Genomic DNA, 21059 nt, shown 5'->3' on the forward strand with positions numbered 1-21059 from the left:
TATGTACAGTCATGTCTTTAAATGTATTTTCCCATTCCCCCACCATCAATTTGTGCCTAACTTTATTTTCTTGTTAAAATTGAATACCCTTGCTTCAAATGAAACGTCCTCACTTTTAAACATAAAGCAAAATTCAATATTATTGTGGTCACTCATCCCTAAATAATTCTTTTCGAACAAAATTGAACTAGTTCTGACTTTAAGTTACAATAGATAAGGCCTAATCTAACTTTTTTTGTATGTGCAGGCATATTGTTGTCTGGCCTGGTGTAGCATGATCTTCATTGCTATTTATACTCAGTGATGCCCAGATCCATTATATCATCGGAAAGTTGCTCCGGGGTCTTTAAGCCCCTAAATCACAAAGGATATCAAAATGTAGTTTGCAAATCCAGAAGTTGTTATTTTTGTTATTATTTGTATAGAAATGCAAATATTATGTGTGTACTTCAAAATTTTTGGTAAAATGCCGACTAGGTTTAGAAATAAAACTAAATCGTGGAGCTGCTCCCAGCTCTCACTTCAGATTTCCTCAATGATTTGAGAAGTTAACTTTTCAAGCAATGTTTTTGAGTTAGTTTTGGAGAGTTATGAGGTGCAAGCTTCCGGGAGAGATGCTTGTTCGCATCTTTTAAGATTTCATTCTGCAGAGAGTGGGACTGGTGTCGTACAGAGAGAGAAAGAGAAGGAAAAGGCTGGCTGAGTGGGGGGAAGGGCCTAGCCACTGGAATATGAAGGCAGCCATGTTGGCTGCTGCCTGAGTGAACGTCACGGAGCAGGGGTAGGGGGTGGACAGAGAAAAAGAATAGGCCGGAGCGGGACGGTAGAGGCAATCCGCGTTCATCCGCTGCCTCAGCTCCTTCGTATAGTGGTAGGCACTGCACAGCTACCATCATGAGTGGGGGTACTCCTTACATCGGCAGTAAAATCAGCCTGATCTCCAAGGCAGAGATCCGATATGAGGGGATTTTGTACACCATCGACACCGAGAACTCCACCGTCGCTTTAGCCAAAGGTAAATGGCGTAGAGGCGCCGGGCCTAAGAATATGACCCCATCCCCTGTGAATAACTCTTGTCTATAATAATCCCTCACATTTCGACATTCTTATCGCGAAAGAAACACAATTTGTTATTTAAACGTCGGGCAGTTTATCCCTTGTAAAAAAAAACTAAAATGGCGGGATTTGTCAACAAGAGCTTCTGTTCTCTTAAGTGTATTTAATTGTATTTCAATCTGAGCTTTAATTTGGCTGTTTTCTTACTTTCTTGGGGAGGGGGTGGGGAATGTGAATTTTACCAATATATTCTAATTGGATGTGGTAAAGAAAGTGGGGAGTGGTCGGTGGTTATAAAGACAACCTGCTACTCACATCATAAACAAAAATAACTAAGACATTTCGTTTTAATATTTCTTTGTATAACTCACTGCTTTTAAAATGAATGGTTCCTAAATCAATCCGATTTGTTCGTCAAATCAGATACGGTGTTGCTCCCTGCAGTTCGTTGTCCCGAGGAGTCTCCGCTTTTGTGGTTTTCATCCTCAATTTAGTGTTTGTAATGTTTATGTTGCAGTGTTTTCCAACCAAATTGTTATATAGAAAATTCGATGATAACTTTTTTTCAAATGTTAGTTGCAGTAACTTTCATTTGTCTAGTGATAATGAAGCAATATTCTAATTGCTATTTAGATTATCTCTGGACTACTTCGAAGTTGCAAATCTTTAACGTACAGAAGAATTTCATGTTTGAGGTTATTTTTTGTCTAGTTATTGGCAGGTAACGTGCTATCCAATTCCCCCTTTTCTTGGAAGTAAACCCCAAAATAATTAGATTTTAATTAATCTGTGAAGATGTTGGATTGACTTGAGAAGGTAATTTTCTGAGCAAGTGTTTTAGCTTGAGGTATGATAATAGTTCATTCCAAATAGCATTGATTTGTCTGATTACTTGGGTTAAATTGGCATCTGTCTTTCTATTGAGAGGATTTAGTTCAATTGTGACAGTCTTCCAGTAGACTAGAAAATCTAAAACACTTCATTCTGCAATGTCTAACATGATGTGATTTTTGTGTTTGTGTTGCTTACAATGATTTTGTATAATGTGTATTCTTCAATAAGGCTTTACTTTGACTACCTATCATTGGGTCTTTTAAGAGTTGGAAATTGGTGACTCCTGAGGAATTTATCCATGTGTTGTGGTGCCCACTACAAATAATTAGTCTAGAACAATTTCCTAAGTTTATAAATGTAGGAAAGAAGAGATTCTGTCTGTGGCAGCCCTCTGTTCAAACAATTTAACAAGTTTCATTTTTTTTGTTCATTCCCTGTAGCCCTGCAGATTTTGTCTCTCTAGATGTTCATCTAATTTCTTTTTAAATCCATTATGGAATCTGCTTTTTCCATCTTTTCTGGCATTGCATTCCAGATCACATCCACTTGCTGAATACAACAAAAATAATTCTTGGCACTTTTGGCCTTTTGTAATCTCCTTAAATTTGTTTCCCCCAGTTCTTAACCTTCTTGAACATGGGAACAATTTCTTTCTGCACTGAGTTCGTGTGTCGTGACTTGGAGCAATTCAATCAAATCTCTTCTTAATCGTTACTTCTCAAAAGGGGAGAACGACCCCAGTTTCACCAATCTAAACTTGTAACTGGTCCCTGGAATGAGAAGCTTTGTAGATCTACCTCACTCATTCCAAAGTCTTCCTAAGTCAGGTGCTCAGAAAGAAAACATTTAATCTAGCTCATCTGGTGTATTGTGTACTATCAGTTGAACAAAATGACCTTGCTTTGGTACACTGTATGATTCTGTTTACTGATGTCTGTAAGCAAGACCCAAAATTGTCCAGGATTAGAGTTGATACATGGGAATCCTTTCTGCTGACTGAAATGACTGGAGACCAGAAGTCCCTAAAGGATGTGGGAAAAGGCAGAAGATAAAAGAAATGACTGGCAGAAAAGAGCATCTGCCGGAAGGAAAAAAAAGTGACATCCGTGAATCCCACGCTAACGTTATTATTCTGTGCTGGCTGCAGAAGGTATTGCTGCTTGGAAGTTGACCTCTTTGACAACAGACTATGTTCACACCAATGACATATGACTGGGGTACAGTCCGCTGTGTTTCAAAATGCATGGGTGCCATTAATGTCTTTTCCATGTGATTTCTAACTCTTTCTCAATGATAATACATGGATTTATAGTACAGAAATCATCTATTCTGGCCAGTTTTTGAATGCCACAGAGGTTTAGAATGATTGAGGATAGTATCATGAAAGGTACCACAGAACCTCTACAGTGAAAGCAGGACATTTGCCCCATCAAGTTCACGTTAACCCTCTGAAGAGCGTCCCACTCAAACTCAAACCCAAACCCAACCCCTACCCTATTCCTGTAACCCTGCACTTCCCATGGCTAATCCACCTAGCCTGCTCATCCCTGAACACTATGGACAATTTAGCATGGCCATTCCACCTAACCTGCTCAGCTTTGGACTGGGAGGAGGAAACTGGAATGCGTCTGGAGGAAACCCATGTGGACACGGAGAGAATGTGCAAACTCCACACAGACGGTAATCCGAGGATGGAATTGAACCTGGGTCACTGGTGCTGTGAGGCAACAGTGCTAACCGCTGCACCACCCATTTTCTTCCACTTTACGTCATCTTGCCCCAACGTCATATCTTTAAATTGTTTTGTCCCTTGTACTTGCCCATTTTCCCAGAAATGTGTATTAAGGAAACCTGTACCTGCCTTGGAGATGAAGGGCAGAGATTCACAAAAGTTTTTTGTTTATTCATTTGTGGGATGTGTGCATCACTGACTGGCTAGCATTTGTTGCTTGCCCCTAGTTGCCCTTGAGGGTGGTGGTGAGTTGCCTTCTTGAACTACCATGGTCCACCTGTTGTGGGTTGACCCACAATGCTATTAGGGTGGGAATTCCAGGATTTAAACCCAGCAACAGTGAAGGAACAACGATACATTTCCAAGAGGATAGTGAGTGGCTTGAAGGTGAACTTATGTGGTGGTGTTTCTGTATACCTGCTGCCTTTGTCCTTCTAGATGGAAATGGTCGTAGGTTTGGAAGGTGCTGTCTGAGGATCTTTGGCGAATTTCTGCAGTGCATCTTGTAGATAGTACACACTGCTGCTACTGAGTGTTGGTGGTGGAGGGAGTGGATGCTTGTGGATAAAGTGCCAATCAAGCGGGGACTGTTTTGTCCTGGGTGGTGTCAAGCTTCTGGAGTGTTGCTGGAGCTGCACTCATCCAGGCAAGTGGGGAGTGTTCCATCACGCTCCTGACTTGTGCCTTGTAGACAGTGTACAGGCTTTGAGGAGTCAGGAGGTGAGTTACTTGCCACAGTATTCCTAGCCTCTGACCTGCTCTCGTAGCCACTGTGTTTATGTGGTGAGACCAGTTGAGTTTTTGGTAAATGATAACCCCCAGGGTGTAGATAGTGGGGGATTCAGTGATGGTAACACAGCTGAATGCTAAGGGATGGTGTTTAGATTGTCTCTTAGTGATGATCATAGCCTGGCATTTGTTGATGCAAATGTTACTTGCCACTTCTCAGCCCAAGCCTGGACATTGTCGAAATCTTGTTGCATTTTGAGCATGGACTGCTTCAGTATCTGAGGAGTCACGAATGGTGCCAAACATTGTGCAGTCATCGGTGGATATCCCCATTTCTGACCTTATGATGGAGGGAAGGTCATTGAAGCAGCTGAAGATGGTTTAGCCTAGGACACCACCCTGAGGATCTCCTGCAGAGATGTCTTGGAGCCAAGAAAACTGACCTTCAAAGATCAGACCATCTTCTTATGTGTCCGGTGTGACTCCAACCAGTGGAGAGTTTGCCCCCTTGGTATAAAGACTTGTGTTCCAGTCTTGATTCCAGTTCAGCTAGGGCTCCTTGTTGCCGTTCAGTCGAATACAACATTGATGTCAAGGCCTGTCATTCTCATCTTACCTCACCCCTGGAGTTCAGCTCTCTTTTTGTGCCTGTTTGGATCAAGGCTGTAATGAGGTCCGGAGCTGAGTGGCCCTGGTGGAACCCAAACTGGGCGTTGTTGACCAGGTGCTGCTTGATAGCACTGATGACACCTTCCAACACTTTACTGATGATTGAAAGTAGACTGGAGTGAGAATTGGCTAGGTTGGATTTGTCCTGCTTTTTCTGTACAGGACACACTTGGGCAATTTTCCACATTGTCAGGTAGATGCCAGTGTTGTCACTGTACTGGAGCAGCAAGTTCTGGAACACAAGTCTTCAGTACTATTGTAGGAACGTTGTCAGGGCCCGTATCCTTTGTATTATCCAGTGTCTCCACCGTTTCTTGATATCACTTGGAATGAATTGAATTGGCTGAAGACTGGTATCTGTAATGCTGGGGATGACTGGAGGAGGCCGACATGGATCATCCACTCGCCACTTCTGGCTGAATATTGATGTGAATGCTTCAGCCTTACCTTTTGCATTGATTTGCTGGGCTCTTCCATCATCGGGGATGGGGATATTTGTGGAGCCGCCTCCTTCAGTGAGTTGTTTAATTGTCCACCACCATTTACGACTGGATGTGGCGGGACTGCAGAGCTTAGATCTGATCCGTTGGATGTGGGATCGCTCAGCTCTGTCTGTTACTTGCTGCTTATGTTGTTTGGCATGCAAGTAGTCCTGTTTGGTGGCCTTGACCAGGTTGACCTCTCATCTTCAGGCATGCCTGGTGCTGCTGCTGGTACACCCTCCTGCACTCTCCATTGAACTAGGGTTGATTGGGGGATGTGTCGGGCTACGAGGTTACAGATTGCTTGATCGTTCACAGCGCCTCGTGGATGCCTAGTCTTGAGTTGCTAGATCTGTGTGAAGTCTGTCCCATTTAGCACGGTGATAGTGCCACACAACACGATGGAGATCGTTCACAATGTGAAGGCAAGACTTCGTCTCCACAAGGACTGTGTGATGGTCACTGTTACCGATACTGTCATGGACAGATGCATCTGCACCTGGCAGATTAGTAAGGATGAGGCCAAGTATGTTTTTCCCTCTTGTTGGTTCCCTCACCACCTGCCACAGACCCAGTCGAGCAGCTGCATCCTTTAGGACCTGACCAGCTCAATCTGTAGTACTGCTGCTAAGCCAGTCTTGGATGTTGAGATTCCCTACCCAGAGTACATTTTGTGCCTCTTGCCATCCTCAGTGCTTCCTCCAGCTGTTGTTCCACATGGAGGAGTACTGACTCATCAACTGAGGGAGGATGGTATGTGGTAATCAGCAGGAGGTTTCCTTGCCCATGTTAAACATGAAGCCACAAGACTTCATGGGGTCCAGAGTCAATGTTGAGGATTCCCAGAATGACTCCCTCCCAACTCTTTACCACTGTGCTGCCACCTCTGCTAGGTCTGTCCTGTGGGTGAGACAGGACATATCCAGGGACGGTGATGGTGGTGTCTGGGACATTGTCTGTAAGGTATGATTCCGTGAATATGACTATGTCAGGCTGAGGTTTGACTAGTCTATGAGACAGCTGTACCAATTTTGACAGTGGCCCCCAGATTTTAGTGAGGAGGACTTTTCAGGGTTGACAGGGCTGCTTCTGCTGTTGCCTTTGGTGCCTAGGTGGATGCCAGGTGATCCATCTGGTTTCATTTCTTTGAGATTTAGCAGTTTTGACAGCTGAATGGCTTGCTAGGCCATTTCGGAGGGCAGTTGAGGGTCGACCATATTGCAGTGGGTCTGGAGTCATATGTAGGCCAGACCAAGTGAGGATGGCAGATTTCCTCCCTTGAGAGGCATCAGAGAATCAGATGAATCTTTCTGACAATCAATAACGATTTCATGATCGCCATTAGACTTTTAATTCCAGGTATTTATTGAATTCAAGTTCCAACTTCTGTCGCGGGATTTGAACCTGAGTCCCCAGAACATTAGCTGAGTTTCTGGATCCGTAGTCTACCAATTTAATACCACTAGGCCATCTCCTGCCCCATTGATTTGTGGGACTGGGTATTTGTCCCATGATTAGAAGATGAGCAAATTTAAGCACCTTCTCTGGTGTTTAAAATGAATAGGTGTTCTGATTTTAAACATAAGATTAACAAGGGGCTTGATGAGCTAGCTATTGAGAGGTTGTCTTCTCTGGCTGCTGAATCTCGAAATCTGGTGTGGATTGGGGGATACAGGGTCAATCTTTGAGAACTGACATGAGGGGTGAATATCAGAAAAAAGTTGAAAGTCTTTGGACATTCGTGTCAAGTTTCTCCGACATAAATTACATTCATTGTATCAGGAAATTGAGGGACTTTGGAATAAGCAGGAAAGTGGGGTTGAGGCAGAAGTTCAGCCACAATAATGTTAGATATTGCAGTAGATTTGAGGAACTGTATAGGATGAATACGAGCACAACAAGTTAGTTTCCTATCTCGCTGCTGTTCCAAAGGCTGACTACAGTGTGGGTAAAGAAGTTGCTCCTGAATTCTTGGCTGGATTTATTACTGTCTTAGATTTATAACACCTAAGAGGTGATAACATGTTGTCTCTATCCTATCAAATCCAATCATAATGTTAAATCAGGGTCTCCTATAGTCACATTTTTTTTGAACAAACTTGCAGTGTTGTGACACCCTTGGAGCGTACCTTGTCCCAAAGCCTGAAAGAGAATGTCAGCTTCCCCAACAGCAAATGGTATTGTTGTCACTGCACAATATTTTTGTATGAATCACCGGAAGAAAATTATGTATTCATAAGTGGTCAGACAAGTCTGTCCTTGTGCTAGCAGTGTAAGCAGCTGTTTAAAAAAAAAAAAAAAAAATGGCCTGAACTTTCATTGATATTGGAAAGGTTCCTGGTAACTTGTCCACAATCATTGGATTAAAAACACTTCCCTGTTCTTTCACTTTTTTCTTGAAATAGCTGGTCTGACATTTCCTTCTTTATTCACTTAGTTAATATTATTGTAAAATTCATTTCAGTCCTTGGTCTTTGAGTTTTAGCTTGAGAGAATCATTTTTGATCAGCTGTTTTTTGACATTAGGAAGGCAAAAGGATAAATCTGAACTGATGGCTGCCCTTAGATTGTCTTTACTTCAAACAGAAAGCTATGCCTGTTCTGACTTCCTTTCAGACTTCAGCAGTCAGCAATATTTACTTGATGACAGTGGGCTGGATCTTTGATTCAAATTTTGCACTTAAACATATTGGGCTTTGACACAGCATCTGGAATCCTGTTTCAGGCTGCTTACATTCAATGTGGCAGCAGTGAGCAAGGTCATGACAGGACCATGGGACCTTAGGACAGCTAGATGGGAGGGTGAACTAAGAAGAATGCAGAGGTGCTTTGGTGTAATTTGGACAACTTGAGTGGGCAAATACTTGACAGATAAAGTATAATGTAGGTAAATGTGAGCTTATCCACTTGGTACCAAAAAATAGGAATGCAGATGACTATCTGATGATTAAATTGGAAGAGGGGGTGGTGTTGTACATGAGTCACTGAATGTAAGCATGCAGGTACATGAGGCAGTGAAGAAGGCAAATGATAAAGCGAATAAAAACTGAAAGAACTGAGGATGCTGTAAATCAGAAACAAAAACAGAAATTGCTGGAAAAGCTCAGCAGGTCTGACTGCATCTGTGAAGAGAAATCAGAGTTAACGTTTTGGGTCCAGTGACCCTTCCTCAGTTCTGAGGTAGGGTCACCGGACCTAAAATGTCAACTCTGATTTCTCTTCACAGATGTGTCCAGACCACATGATAAAGCGAGATGATCTGAGGACAGGAATAGGGATTGTGCTGCAATTGTACAAGGCCTTGGTAAGACCACACCTGGAGTATTGGCCAGAACATCCATCCTCCAGATATGGACGGGGGCACAACAAATGTTCACTGGACTGATTCCTGGGATGGCAGGACTGACATGACAAGAGAATGAATTGTTTAGGACTAATTCACTAGAGTTTAGAAGAATGAGGTGGGGGAATTTCAAAGAAACCTATCAGGACTCAATGGTAAATGCAGGAAAGATGTTCCGTATGACTGAGCCCAGAACCTGGGTCAAAGTCTAAGGATACAGGGTAGGACTTTTAAGACTGAGGTGAGAAATGTGTTCATCCAGAGAATGGTGAGTCTATGGCATTCTCTGCCGCAAGAAACTGTTGAGGTTAAAACGTGAAACGTTTTCAAGGAGATAAGTATTGTTCTTTAAGGCTAAAAGGATCAAAGGTTATGGATAGAAAATGGGAACAGGGTACTGAGGGATTGTCAGCCATAATTATTATTGAATGGCAAAGCAGGTTTGAAGGGCCAAATGGCCTACTCTTCATCATGTTTTCTATGTTTCTGTAAGAAAATAATACAAGAAATAGGTGTAGGCCAATTGGCCCTTTGAACCTGCTCCATATTCAACAAGATCATGGTTGATCTAATTGGGTGTAATTTCATTTTCGTGCCTACCTTCTAATTCACCCTCCATTCCTGTCAGTTGTAGTGAATTCCGAAGATGCGTACTTAAATGGCTTACTGTTCCATTTGAAACTGTCATCCTATCTTCAAATTTCTCTGTGAAGCATCTGCCCTGTTACACAGCCACCCTCCTCTCAGGATCTTGTGTGTTTCAATAATATCACCTCTTACTTGTCTAAACTTCATATGAGTATGGGCTAAGCAAGTTGGGCTTTTCTTCATAAGGTAGCCCTTTCATCCCAGGATTCAATCAAATGGAGCTGCACAGATGTGACCCAATACACTTTTTTAAGGTGATGTAAACTGTTCAGTGTTCCAGCTGTGGTCTTGTCATTGCTAATAATAGTTACAACAAGACATCTCTGCTTTTTTACTCTCCTCATCCTTGCAATAAAGGCCAACATTCCATTTACCGCACTAATTTTACTTGTTGTACTTGTCCATTCACTATTTGTGATTCGTGTATGAGGGCCCTCGTACCAGTATCACAGCATTATGAAGTCTCTCTCTATTTAAATAATTTACTTTCCTTCCCTCCAACCTAACTTTCCCACATTATACTCCACTTGCCAAAGTGATTGTCCAGTCAACCTGTCCTCTTCAGAATTTCCTTCTTATCTAACATAGTAATCTATTTGGCAAATCATTAATGTTGATTGAAAATAGTTGAGGCTCAGCCTGATCCACATGGCACCCCATTGGTTCCAGTTTGCCAGCCTGAAAATAGCTCTTTAATCTATTGTCCTCAACAGGAAGAGCATTACTAAGTCACACCAAAGGTTATCATACAGCTTATCAATGGGGTCAGTTGAATCATTAGTGAGGAGTTAGATGGAAGTTCAAATGTGTTCTGTGTAAGGACCACATTGTCTTTATTTTTTTGGACGATAAACTGTAAATGTGAAATACTAGAGTTTCAATGATATACATTTTTAGATGTACAAGTTTTATGGAGCAGTTGGTCTGGATTTCTTTAAATGATAAATTATTATTCCAGCACAGCTGGGAGATGTGCTGGGGACCTTGTGGAATCTGTCAAAGCAGACTCCAATTTCCTAGGCAAATTTTTTGAAGAATCAAAGTAATTTGGTGGATTCCAACAAAATTTTAAAAAGGCTGAGTTTCCTGAGTAACTATTAAATGCATCATCTAACTCCTCACTAATGATTCTACTGACCCCATATTTGCCAAACATGCCCCCCACTGCAACTCCCCGGACTTTGACCTAATAACCCCATGCTGGACCCAACTTCTCCAACCCACCCTGACTTAGCTTAAACACTGTATCACTTGTGTTGCAACCTAGCCGCCTGGCACCCTAATCTCTCAATTAGCTTGTACGCGCAGTTTGATAGCAACTGTCAAAGTATCTGTCTGTGATTCTGGACCTTCAAATTTAAGAATATGACAACTAACTTGTGAAAAGTGGCCACAATTTTAATCCCCCTGACAGTTCTGCACTACAAAGGAACTGTCAGAATTTAAGTGCACTTGATATTCTTGAAGGAGCTCTGATGGGAATCACCTACCAGAAATGTAGAGTGCTCTTGATTTGCAATAACGAAGGACGGACTGGCAGTTTGCATGAGATTGCCACTCCTTGGAGAATTCAGACCGGCGTTGAGATGGAGCAGCAACATGACTCTTCGAGTTACAGAGAAGCTGCCTGACCTAGCCCTTGGATTGGTCCAGCTGCAGTTGGTTAGAGACCTATGAGGGCAGTGAGGCCAGAAACATCCAGAGCCAGAAATAAAGGAATTTGACCAGCTAAATGCTGACGATGTTTCCCATCATAGGAGAGTCTAGGACCAGAGAACATGGCCTCCAAATAAAGAGGTGCCACTTCAAGACTGAGATGAGGAATTTCTTCTGAGTTGTCTTTAGAATACCTTGACACAGATCACCCATGATCCTATTGAATGATGGGGCAAGCTCGAGAAACTGAATGGCTTATTCCTGTTCTCAATTCTCATGATCACTTCTTTCTTTTGAGTCAAGAAAAAAAATCAGAGACTTGACTTAAAGATTTCTAATGTAAGAAAAGACTGAAGTCCACACTATTAGCTATTGAATTGAAGAGTAACTGACTGTCACTTTGCAACATATTTCATCATTGCTAAAACTCAATCCCACCTTTTGGTTTTGGACTTTTGATCCACAGAACTATTTCCCCTTCTGTATTTTCCCATCCATGATACTTGTGCTGAACCATCTACCTTTTGTCTTATTTGAGAACTAGTATGTGCTTTTGGGGTTTTGGAGAGGTATAGTTCAAGTTACCTAGTAGTAAATTAGCACTTATTTTTGCCAGTTGTTGAAGAAGTAGCTTGTTTACAATAAACCCTAGTTTTGCAATTAAAGACAAAGCCTAGTATGAATGTGTTTTGCCCTGAACAGTCAGTCAGGCAAATTGGTCATTATTGCATTTAGTGACCACATGTGGAATAGTGTGGTTTGATTATCGGCACACTCTTTCCAAACGGAGTTGTAAAATGTAGAGTCATATAGCATGGAAACAGCCCCTTTTGGTCCAACTCATCCATGCTGACCAGACATCTGACAATACGAAGGTGGGTCGAGTTGTGGATAGTGCGGAGAGCTGTTCTAGGTTACAAAGGGACATTGATAGGATGCAGAGCTGGACTGAGAAGTGGCAGATGGAGTTTAACCCTGAAAAGTGTGAGGTGCTTCATTTTGGAAGGACAGAATGTTGCCTGGAATGGAAGGAAGGTCTTACAAGGAAAGGTTGAGAGAGCTAGGGCTTTTCTCTTTAGAATGACAAAGGATGAGACGTGACTTGGTAGAGATGTACAAAAGGATCAGAGGTATAGATAGAGTGGACAGCCAGAGTCTCTTTCTTAGGGTGGAGGTAGCTATTACGAGGGGGCATAGTTTTAAAGCGAGTGGAGGTAAATATAGGGGAGGCGTCAGAGGTAGGTTCTTTACTCAGAGAGTGGTCGGGGTGTGGAATGCATTGCAGGAGAGGGTAGTGGAGTCGGCCTCATTAGGGGCATTTAAGCGGCTATTAGATAGGCATATGGATGATAGTATAAGGTAGGGGTGGAGGTTAGATAGACCTTAGGTTTAAGGTAAAAGTTTGGCACAACATTGTGGGCCGAAGGGCCTGTACTGTACTGTACTGTTCTATGTTCTATCCCAGTGTGGTCTAGTCCCATTTGCCAGCATTTGGCCCATATCCCTTTAAACTGCTCCTATTCATATATCCATCTGGGTGCCTTTTTAAGTGTTGTGATGGTACCCTCCTCCACCACTTCCTCTGGCAGTTCATTCCATACATGTACCGCCTTCTACGTGAAAAGGTTACCCCTTATGTCCCTTTTTAAATCTTGCCCCTCTCACCTTAAACCTATGCCGTCTAGTTTTGGACTCCCCCACCCTAAGAAAAGGACCTTGGCTGTTCACCTTAATCATGCCCCTCATGATTTTATAAACCTCCTATAGGCCACCCCTCAGCTTCTGATACTCCAGGGAAAATAGTCCCACCCTATTTAGCCTCTGCCGATAACTTGAACCCTCCAATGTGGCAACATCCTTGCCAATCCTTTCTGCACCCTCTCGAGTTCAACAACATCCTTCCTAAAGAAGGGCAACCAGAATTGAATGCATGCACTAGTTTTCATTCTGCACCTGAATTGTTACATCTTCAGGGTAATAAACTTTTCAAACAAAGTCCAACAATTTTGTTACAAATCCACTGTCTTCCCCCAAGTCTCTGACCTACTAATGTTTGCAACATTATGTGCTTCTTGATTATTCCTTTAACTTTCTTAGCTAGGCACACAATGCATTCTTCTCATGCATATGTTAGAATTTTTTGAGAATTTTGAAATCTCCTTGAATGCCTGTGAATTATATTCTGTCTTGTATTTTCCCATGTTTCTGTGGTCCACTGTCAACAACTCTATCATCACCATTTTGGAATTGCCTTTAAATTAAAGCACTTAAATTTTACGCACAAGTTTCTACCCTTAAATTGAATGTGAAATCGATCATTGACTTCTGGGCTGAGATGAGAAGGCCATTCCATCATGATAATGAATAAATGGGGCCTACATTCTTCTAAACCACAGGGAACCACAATGTTCAGCACTATTCCAGGTACAAATGGGCATTTCTCAGACTGGAGAAGAGTTGAAAATGGTGGTCCCAGGGTAAGTGTAGGGACACATGCTTTTACTCATCTAACAGTTTGGAGATGAGTGTTGAGGGCAAAATCTCTAAATGCATTAATGATACTAAGCCAAGGAGAATAGAGAATTGTGAGGATGATGCTATGTGACTTCAGAGAAAAATTGATATGTTAGCCAAATAGGCAGACAACTGGGAGATGAATTCCAATGCAGAGAAATGTGAGAGTGTGTTTGGTAGAAGAAACATTGAGATGCAATATGGTTTCAACGGTACAACTTTGAGGGGAGTGTCGGACCGGCAGGACCTCTAGGTTCACGTACATAATTCTCTGAAGGTGGCCAGGCAAGTTGTATTAGTTGTTAAAGTTTATAGGATCCTTAGGTTCATAAATTGAGGTATAGAGTAAAAAAAAACAAAAGTGATGCTATACCTCTACGAATCATTGATCAGTCCATATTTTGGATTATTGTGTTCGGTTCTGGGCACCTTTATTAAGAAAGGATGTTAAAAGCCCTGGAGAGAATGCAAATGAGATTTACTAGACTGATACCAGGAATGAGGGAATTTGGTACAAGGAAAAGTTAGAGAAGTTGAGTTTATTTCCTTTGGAGCAGAAAAGATTATGATGTGTTCAAAAGTAAGAACAATTTTGAAAGGGCAAACAGAAGATATTCTGTTTCTACTAGTTGGTATGTCAATGATTAGGTGTCAAAATTTTAGAATTGAAGAAGAGTCACTGGATCCAAAATCTTAACTCTATTTCTGTCCACAGATGCTGTCAGATTTGTTGAGTTTCTCATTTTCTGTTTTTGTAACATCTGGACAATATCCAGACTTGGGCTGGAAGTGACAAGTAACATTTGCACCACACAAATGCTAGACAGTCTAGCTACTGCCCCTGAGACAAGAAGGTGCAGGGCTGGATGAACACAGCAGGCCAAGCAGCATCATAGGAGCAGAAAGGCTGACGTTTCGGGCCTAGACCCTTCATCAGAAAAGGGGGAGGGGAAGGGGTTTCTGAAATAAATAGGGAGAGAGTGGGAGGCGGATAGAAGATGGATAGGTGGAGAGGAAACAAACAGGTCGAAGAGGCGGGGATGGAGCCAGCAAAGGTGAGTGTAGGTGGGGAGTTAGGGAGGGGATAGGTCAGTCCAGGGAGGACGGACAGGTCAAGGGGGCAGGATGAGATTAGTCGGTAGGAGATGGGGGTGCAGCTTGAGGTGGGAGGAGGGGATAGGTGGGAGGAAGAACAGGTTAGAGAGGTGGGGACGAGCTGGACTGGTTTTGGGATGCGGTAGGGGGAGGGGAGATTTTGAAGCTTGTGAAATCCACATTGATACCCCTTGTCATTTAGTGGTGTCACCATCACTGAATCACCCATAATCAACAACATGGCATTGCCTACTAAATAAAAACCGAAAGAACTGCAGATGCTGTCAATCAGGAACAGAAACAGAAGTTGCTGGAACAGCTCAACTGAGGAAGGGCCCCCGGACCTGAAACTTTAACGCTGATTTTGTCTTCACAGATGCTGCCACACCTGCTGATCTTTTCCCCATGATCAAAAACAGAAGTTGCTGGACAAGCTCAGCAGGTCTGACAGCATCTGTGAAGTCAAAATCAGCGTTAATGTTTCAGGTCCGGTGGCCCTTTCTCAGTTCTGAGCTGTTCCAGCAACTTCTGTTTTTGATCATGGGGTTACCGTTGACCAGAAACTGAACTGGACTTGCCATGGTTAAAGGAATGGCGTAACTGGTAGCTCAGTGATCCAGGATTTCTAAGTTTCAGATGTGATGGAGAAGGAAGAGTAGAGAGGGTATTGCGTTATTGAAGGAAACCATCATTGCAGTAATGAGGGAAGACATCCTAAAAAGGTCTTCAAATGAGATCTTTTGGGTGGAGCTTATAAATAAAAAAAAGGGGTGATTACCTCAGAGATGGTAGGAACTGCAGATGAAGGAGAATCTGAGATAACAAGGTGTAGAGCTGGATGAACACAGCAGGCCGAGCAGCTTCTTTTTTCTGAAGAAGGGTCTAGGCCTGAAACGTCAGCCTTCCTGCTCCTCTGATGCTGCTTGGCCTGCTATGTTCATCCAGCTTGACACCTTGTTATCTGGGGTGATTACCTTGCTGGTATTATAGACCTCCCAACTGTAGCAGGAGATAGAAAGGTTTGAGAGCTACAAGGTTGTAGTTGCAGGGGACTTCAAATTTGCTAAATTGAACTGGGGCTGCCTCAATATGAAAGGATTAGATGGGGTGAAATTTTTCAAGGGCATCCTGGAGAGATTTTGCTGCCAGCATGCAGATAATCATACTATTGATGGGCAGTGCTGGGCCTAATCCTAGAGAATAAAGCCAGTCAAGAAGTTTCAGTGAGCAAGCATTTTTGGAGATAGTGACGAAACTGAAAAGAGTTTCAAAAGTCTTAACTGTACTGGAGTTAATTCCATATGGAATGGAATACGGATTGTGTTGAAGTTAAATGTCTAAATTGTGGGAAGGCCAATTTCAATGTAGAACTGTACAGCACAAGAATGGGCCCTTCAGCCACAATGTGGTGCTGAACAACACGCCAAATTAAACTAAGAACATTAACATTCAGACAGATCTGGGCATGCAGGTCCACACTTCCCTGAGAGTGGCAACACCGGTAGCCAAGGTGATTTAGAAGGCATATGGCATGCTTGCCTTCATCACCCTGGGGCGTGGAGTACAAGAGTTGGCAAAACATGGTTGCAGGTATTTAAAACCCTTGTTAGGCCGCATTTGGAGTGTTGTGTGCAGGTTTGGTCACCACACCACCAGAAGGATGTGGAAGCTTTGGAGAGAATACAGAAAAGGTTCACCAGGATGTTGCCTTTTCTCAAGGGCATTGGCTATGAGGAAAGGTTAAAAAGACTAGTTTTCACTGGAAAGACGGCAGCTGAGAGGAAACCTGATGGAGGTCTGCAAAATTGAGAGGCATAGGTAGGGTGAAGAATCAGAGGCTTTTTCCTAGGGTTGAAGTTTCAATTACAAGGAGGCACAGGTTCAAGGTCGGAGGGGGAAGTTTAAGGGAGATGTGCGAGGGAAGTTTTTCATGCAGAGTGATAGCAGCCTGCAATGTACTACCAGAAGTAATGGTGGAAGTGGGCATGTTGAAGACATTTAAGAGGCACCTAGATGGGTACATAAAGAGGGAGGGAATAGAGGGATGTGGATCGAAAAATGGCGGGTTTGTTTTTAGATTAATTAGGGCATGATGGTCAGCACAGGGTTAGAGGGCTGAAGGGCCTGTGCTGTACTTTCATTTGTTCATTTAATCCATTCTGCTTGCCCTTGCTCCATATCCCTATGTTTCTTGCATGTTCAGTTTCTTAAACACTCCTATCGTTTGTTTCTACCCCCACTCTGGCAGCGTGTTCCACACTCCTATCACTCTGTGTAGGGAAAAAACTTGCCCTCCACATCTCCTTTTGAACTCTTTTTCTCTCTTTTTCTTGCAGGTGTGCCTATTTTTGGAAAGTGGGGGTCTTTTAAAATTGAGAATTCATAGCAAGTGTGTTCCCGAGCATGAAGGGCAAGGGCAGCAAGTAATCTCGAGGGATATTGAGAGTTTAATAGAGAAAAAGAAGGGACTACATGCCATGTACAGTGCATTACAAAAAGGGGAGGCCCTTCAAAAGTATAGAGAATGCAGGAGTTTATTTAAAAGGAAATTAGGAGGGCAAAAAAGGCCACAAAATAAATTTAGCAGATGGGATTAAGGAACACCACAGGCATTTCATTCTTAAAAATAAGAGGGTTAGCAGGGAAAGAGTGAGACCTGTTAGACACCAAAGGGGCAACCAGTGCATTGAGCCAGTGGAAGTGCTAAATGAATATTTCTCATCTGCATTCACAGAGGAGAAACACATTGTCGTCGGGGATTTTAGTTGCGGTGGTGAGGTTTTAGAATACCTTAAGATTGATGAGTAGGTATTAGATGTTTTAGCGGGCATACATGTGCATAAATCCCCAAGGCCTAATAAGATGTATTATCGGCTGCTATGCTGATCAAGGGAGAAGACTCGGGCCCTGGTGGAAATATTTAATACTTCGCTGCCCCCAGTCACCAGATGACTGGAGGATGGCTAATGTAGTTCCTTTGCTCAAGATGAGCATCAGGGATAGACCAGGTAATTACAGACCAGTTAGTCTGACATCAGTGATAGGAAAAATATTGGAAAAAATTTTGAATAATGGGATTAAGCAAGACTTGGAAAGACAAAGATTGATCCAAGGTAGTCAGCATGGATTTGTTGGAGGAAGATCCTGTCTAATTTGAGTTTTTTGAAAAGGTGACCAAATATATTGAGGGTAGTGGCAATTGATTTGCTTTACATGGACTTCACTAAGGCCTTTGACAAGGTCCCATCATGGAATGCTGGTCCAAGGTAAGTTGGCAAATTGGTTCCAAAATTGGTTTACAAATAGGCAAAGAGTGATGGTAGAGAGTTGTTTTTGTAATTGGAAGCCTGTGACCAGTGATGTACTACAGGGATCAGTGCTGTTGGTTCCTTCACAGTTACGTTGTACTCCTCAGCAACGTTGATCACTACATCTCCCAGGCCTGAGTGAATGAATGAGCGTGGCTGTGTGGGTGAGGGTGACTGAGTGGGATGTGCACTTACCTCTTCCCCATGCCTCCCTATCTTCCCTTCCCCAACAGCTAAACATCAGAGCATGCTGGGAGACTAGGAATACCCAGGCAGTAAGGCAACGTGCTTCCAGCCTCTGCTTTTGTGTGAATTCTTCTGAGGCCAGCTCAAAGTTTGCACTATCAGGTGAAACCAAGGTCAATGTTAGTTTAATTAAACACAGAAACAAAAACAAAGTTGCTGGAAAAGTTCAGCAGGTCTCGTAGCATCTGTGAAGGAAAAAACAGACTTAACGTTTTGGGTCCAGTGACCTGAGGAAGGGTCATTGGACCCGAAACGTTAAGTCTGTTTTCTCCTTCACAGATGCTGCCAGACTTGCTGAGCTTTTCCAGCAACTTTGTTTTCACTCCTGATTTACAGCATCTGCGGTTCTTTCGGTTTTTATTTTGTTTAATTAAATTTGGAATAGCCCAGGCCCTTTAAAATTGACCCCTTCCCCCTCCCAGTTCCCCAGTGATCAGAGCTTGGCGCTTCATTGTTTTCTCTCTCTAGCTCTGCTCTCTAACTGAAAAGGCAACAACGGGTTTTTACTTAACTCTGGTATGTGGCATTTCTAATGGTTATTTCTATTAATTTGTAACCTAAATATTCAATTTATTGTTTCAGTTGCTTTTTCCTGAGATTTACATTTATCATTGTGGCAAACCTATTGCGCACCATCTCAGGATAAACGAATGGTTGTTTTAGTCTGAGATGTGGATCTTTGGAATTCTCTACTCCAGGGAGCTTTAGTTGATCTATGCTTGAAAATTTTCAAGAATGGGATTGCTACATTTTGGACATTATGGGGATCAGTGGGGACCTGACTGAATGGCAGAGCAGGCTTGAGTGACCATATGGCCATATTGCTATTTCTTGTGTCCTTACATTTTGTCCTATATGTTGTATGTTCTTAAGAAGCTGGGGATTTTTTGTGCTCTGTTGAATACTTCATAAATTTGTCTCTCTTTTTTTCCCCGCCTCGTGCCCCTACCCAAAAAGTGACTTGCCTGCTGCCTCTCTGCTTCGGAGGTGGATCATGATACATTATGTAATGGATTTGATCATTTCATTGATTTTTTTTTTGATTGGAAGGAGAAGACAGAATTCAATATTAAAATTTTTTGGTTAATCAAAATTAAAATCAGTATTTCTTCCATATTTTCTGAAGAGTTATTAACTCTTGGTGAAAAAAATCATGCTTCTATACCCTTGTTTCTTGAATTTAACAGTATTCTCTATTAATATGTACAAAAGCCAGGGATTTTAGGTGGTAACACAACAAATACTTCTTGCACAGACATCTCAATGAGGAGACACACAAGTACTTCAGATATGTTGGTTCTAAAGAAAATGTTATTCTGAAACGCACATTCTGAATGCAATGGAATATTCTGATTTCTTTAAATCAGGCTTAATGTTTCCTCCTGAAGGATAATGCTTGTGAAGTAATTTAGGGTTCCAGAATTCCAAAAAGTGAGTACTCACTTAGTCAGGGTTGTGTTCCTGAAAATTGTGGCTTTAATGCAAAGTGTGATTTCCCTTGGGGATCCATGTTAAAGTTTCTGAGAATGACTTTTACCTAGAAAAGTTGATGTAAAAGTTGAAATACTGTGCTGTTATGTATGTAACACTGTATTCCTAGCTGAAATAACTTGGAAAACCAAATGAGAGAATCTTTGAAGAAAGCAGGCTTGTTGCAGAGGCGTCTTTAAAGAAATTTACTGTACAGGTACAAGTTCCTTAGCTATCTATATATACAGAGTCCAGTACAGCAGAGAATTCTTTTAAGAACCACCAAGTTTACAACATAGTTGTTTGTACCTGTACTCGTAAAAAAGGTGAGAATTTTTAAAGAAAAACAAAACTTCAAACTTGAAAGTATTTCCTTCAATACCTTTTGGCAGAAAACCATTTAAAAATAAACAAAAGGATGTTCTTTGACGGCAGGGCACAGAAACATTGATACTGACTTTAGCAAGACAATTGTGATGAATGATAATGCGACTCATGATCAGAAAGTAAAGGGTATTAAAAGGGGGAAATGGTACTCTAAATGAAACGGGAGGAATTAAATGACTTCAAAGTGGGGGAAAAAAATCTTTAAATTGGGAAACTTAAAGTAATTAGCAACTTAAAGATGATGTGCACCATGTCTCGATTCCCATGTTATTGTTGCTCGTGTTCTTCAACTGTGTGAATGTGGCATTGTCTGAGATATTGTTCGCCCTCTGCTATGGATGTTTTCCTTCGTGGTGGTACAAATTGGGAGCTTGCTGTCAACTCTAACTTGACTTATTCCAGCCCATGTATTTCTCCAGCTCGAGTCTCCTCAAGTTTTGGATGCTGGTTTCATTGGCAATGGCACCTTGTAGTAGAAGGGACTGTTGTTCATCTAGAAGCCCAGATTATGCATGTAGTACACTATTTGACCATTCAATGTCACAATCTGACAGCATTTTTTTTTTTAGAAAAAAATTTGTATTGTGCAGCAGTTTGATAGAACAAGGCTTCTTCAGAGGACAGTTAATGGGCCACCATAATGTGGAAACTACCTCTTCTCACTGGGTAGCACACTGGAAATCAAAACCCCTGTATTCCCGGAGGTGTCTCAAAAGTTAGATTTGAAAAATGACGGTTCCTCATTCGACTTGTCTTTCAAATCCAGATGGACAGAAAGCATGGACTGGGTTTCTGTGCTTAACAAGAGATAACAAGGTGTAGAGCTGGATGAACACAGCGGGCCAAGCAGCATCAGGAGCAGGAAGGCTGATGTTTCGGGCCTAGACCCT

The 21059-nt window shown here is 42.2% G+C and overlaps 1 protein-coding gene across 5 annotated transcripts in view; it reads left to right on the forward strand.

Moving 5' to 3' along the window:
- The first annotated feature begins 561 nt into the window (after window positions 1-561).
- The window catches only part of LOC109919785 (LSM14A mRNA processing body assembly factor), an 82072-nt gene continuing 61574 nt past the window's right edge, over window positions 562-21059 (forward strand). The window contains exon 1 of one of the 5 annotated variants that reach the window (XM_048605613.1): window positions 562-1015. In XM_048605613.1, coding sequence (XP_048461570.1) covers window positions 895-1015 — 121 coding nt within the window. In that variant the 5' untranslated portion in view covers window positions 562-894. The remainder of the gene's footprint in view (window positions 1016-21059) is intronic. The other 4 variants (XM_048605610.1, XM_048605611.1, XM_048605612.1 and 1 more) reach the window with 4 other exon arrangements.

Source organism: Rhincodon typus, chromosome 15 (genome assembly GCF_021869965.1).
Source record: "Rhincodon typus isolate 14 chromosome 15, sRhiTyp1.1, whole genome shotgun sequence".
Taxonomy (NCBI): Eukaryota; Metazoa; Chordata; class Chondrichthyes; order Orectolobiformes; family Rhincodontidae; genus Rhincodon; species Rhincodon typus.